At 68.0% G+C, this 562-nt stretch overlaps 1 protein-coding gene across 1 annotated transcript in view; it reads left to right on the top strand.

Annotated features, from left to right (window-relative positions):
- The first annotated feature begins 195 nt into the window (after positions 1-195).
- The window catches only part of SLC15A3 (solute carrier family 15 (oligopeptide transporter), member 3), a 2,709-nt gene continuing 2,342 nt past the window's right edge, over positions 196-562 (top strand). Inside the window, 1 exon segment of the mRNA XM_010186992.1 lies at positions 196-562. This exon segment is cut by the window's right edge and continues 19 nt beyond it. Within this exon segment, the coding sequence (XP_010185294.1) occupies positions 196-562 (367 nt within the window).

The following is a 562-nucleotide window of genomic DNA, read 5'->3' as shown; positions in this document are numbered from 1 at the left end:
CAGGAAAAGGGAACTGAGAGCTGGGGAGGGACAGGACTGGGGACGCCCACCCGGCGAGGGCGGCAACCCGGAAAGGGACCAAGAGGGACGGAGAAGGGGCTGTGACAGGACAGAGGCCCCTGACTACGCCACCCGCTCAGGGTGGTGAGGGGCAGCAGAGCCAGCGCCAAAAACCGCGGTGCTCCGGGGGAGGGCATGGCCAGGGACAACGGAGAGCGGAGCCCCTTACTGGAGGGGAAGCCCCTCAAGGCCCGCGGGGCGGCGTGCGCAGCCTTGCTGGCAGTGCAGGGCCTGGAGCGAGCGGCATTTTTTGGCATCGTGGCCAACCTGGTGCTCTACCTCACCAGCAGCAATTTCGGCTGGAGGGGCTCCCAGGCGTCCTGTGTCTGCTTGCTCTTCCTGGGGGCTTCCTACCTGCTCTCACCCGTGGGTGGCTGGGTGGCTGACGTCTACCTGGGTCGCTACGGCACCGTGGTCTTCAGCTTGTCGCTGTCCCTGCTGGCAGCGTGCCTGCTGCCCATCACCGCGACGCTGGACGGGCGCCCCTCGGTGTGCGGGCAGC

Source organism: Mesitornis unicolor, unplaced genomic scaffold (assembly GCF_000695765.1).
Source record: "Mesitornis unicolor isolate BGI_N332 unplaced genomic scaffold, ASM69576v1 scaffold30186, whole genome shotgun sequence".
Lineage (NCBI taxonomy): Eukaryota > Metazoa > Chordata > Aves > Mesitornithiformes > Mesitornithidae > Mesitornis > Mesitornis unicolor.
Note: the sequence above shows the minus strand (reverse complement) of the source record. Positions and strands in the feature narration are given on the sequence as shown.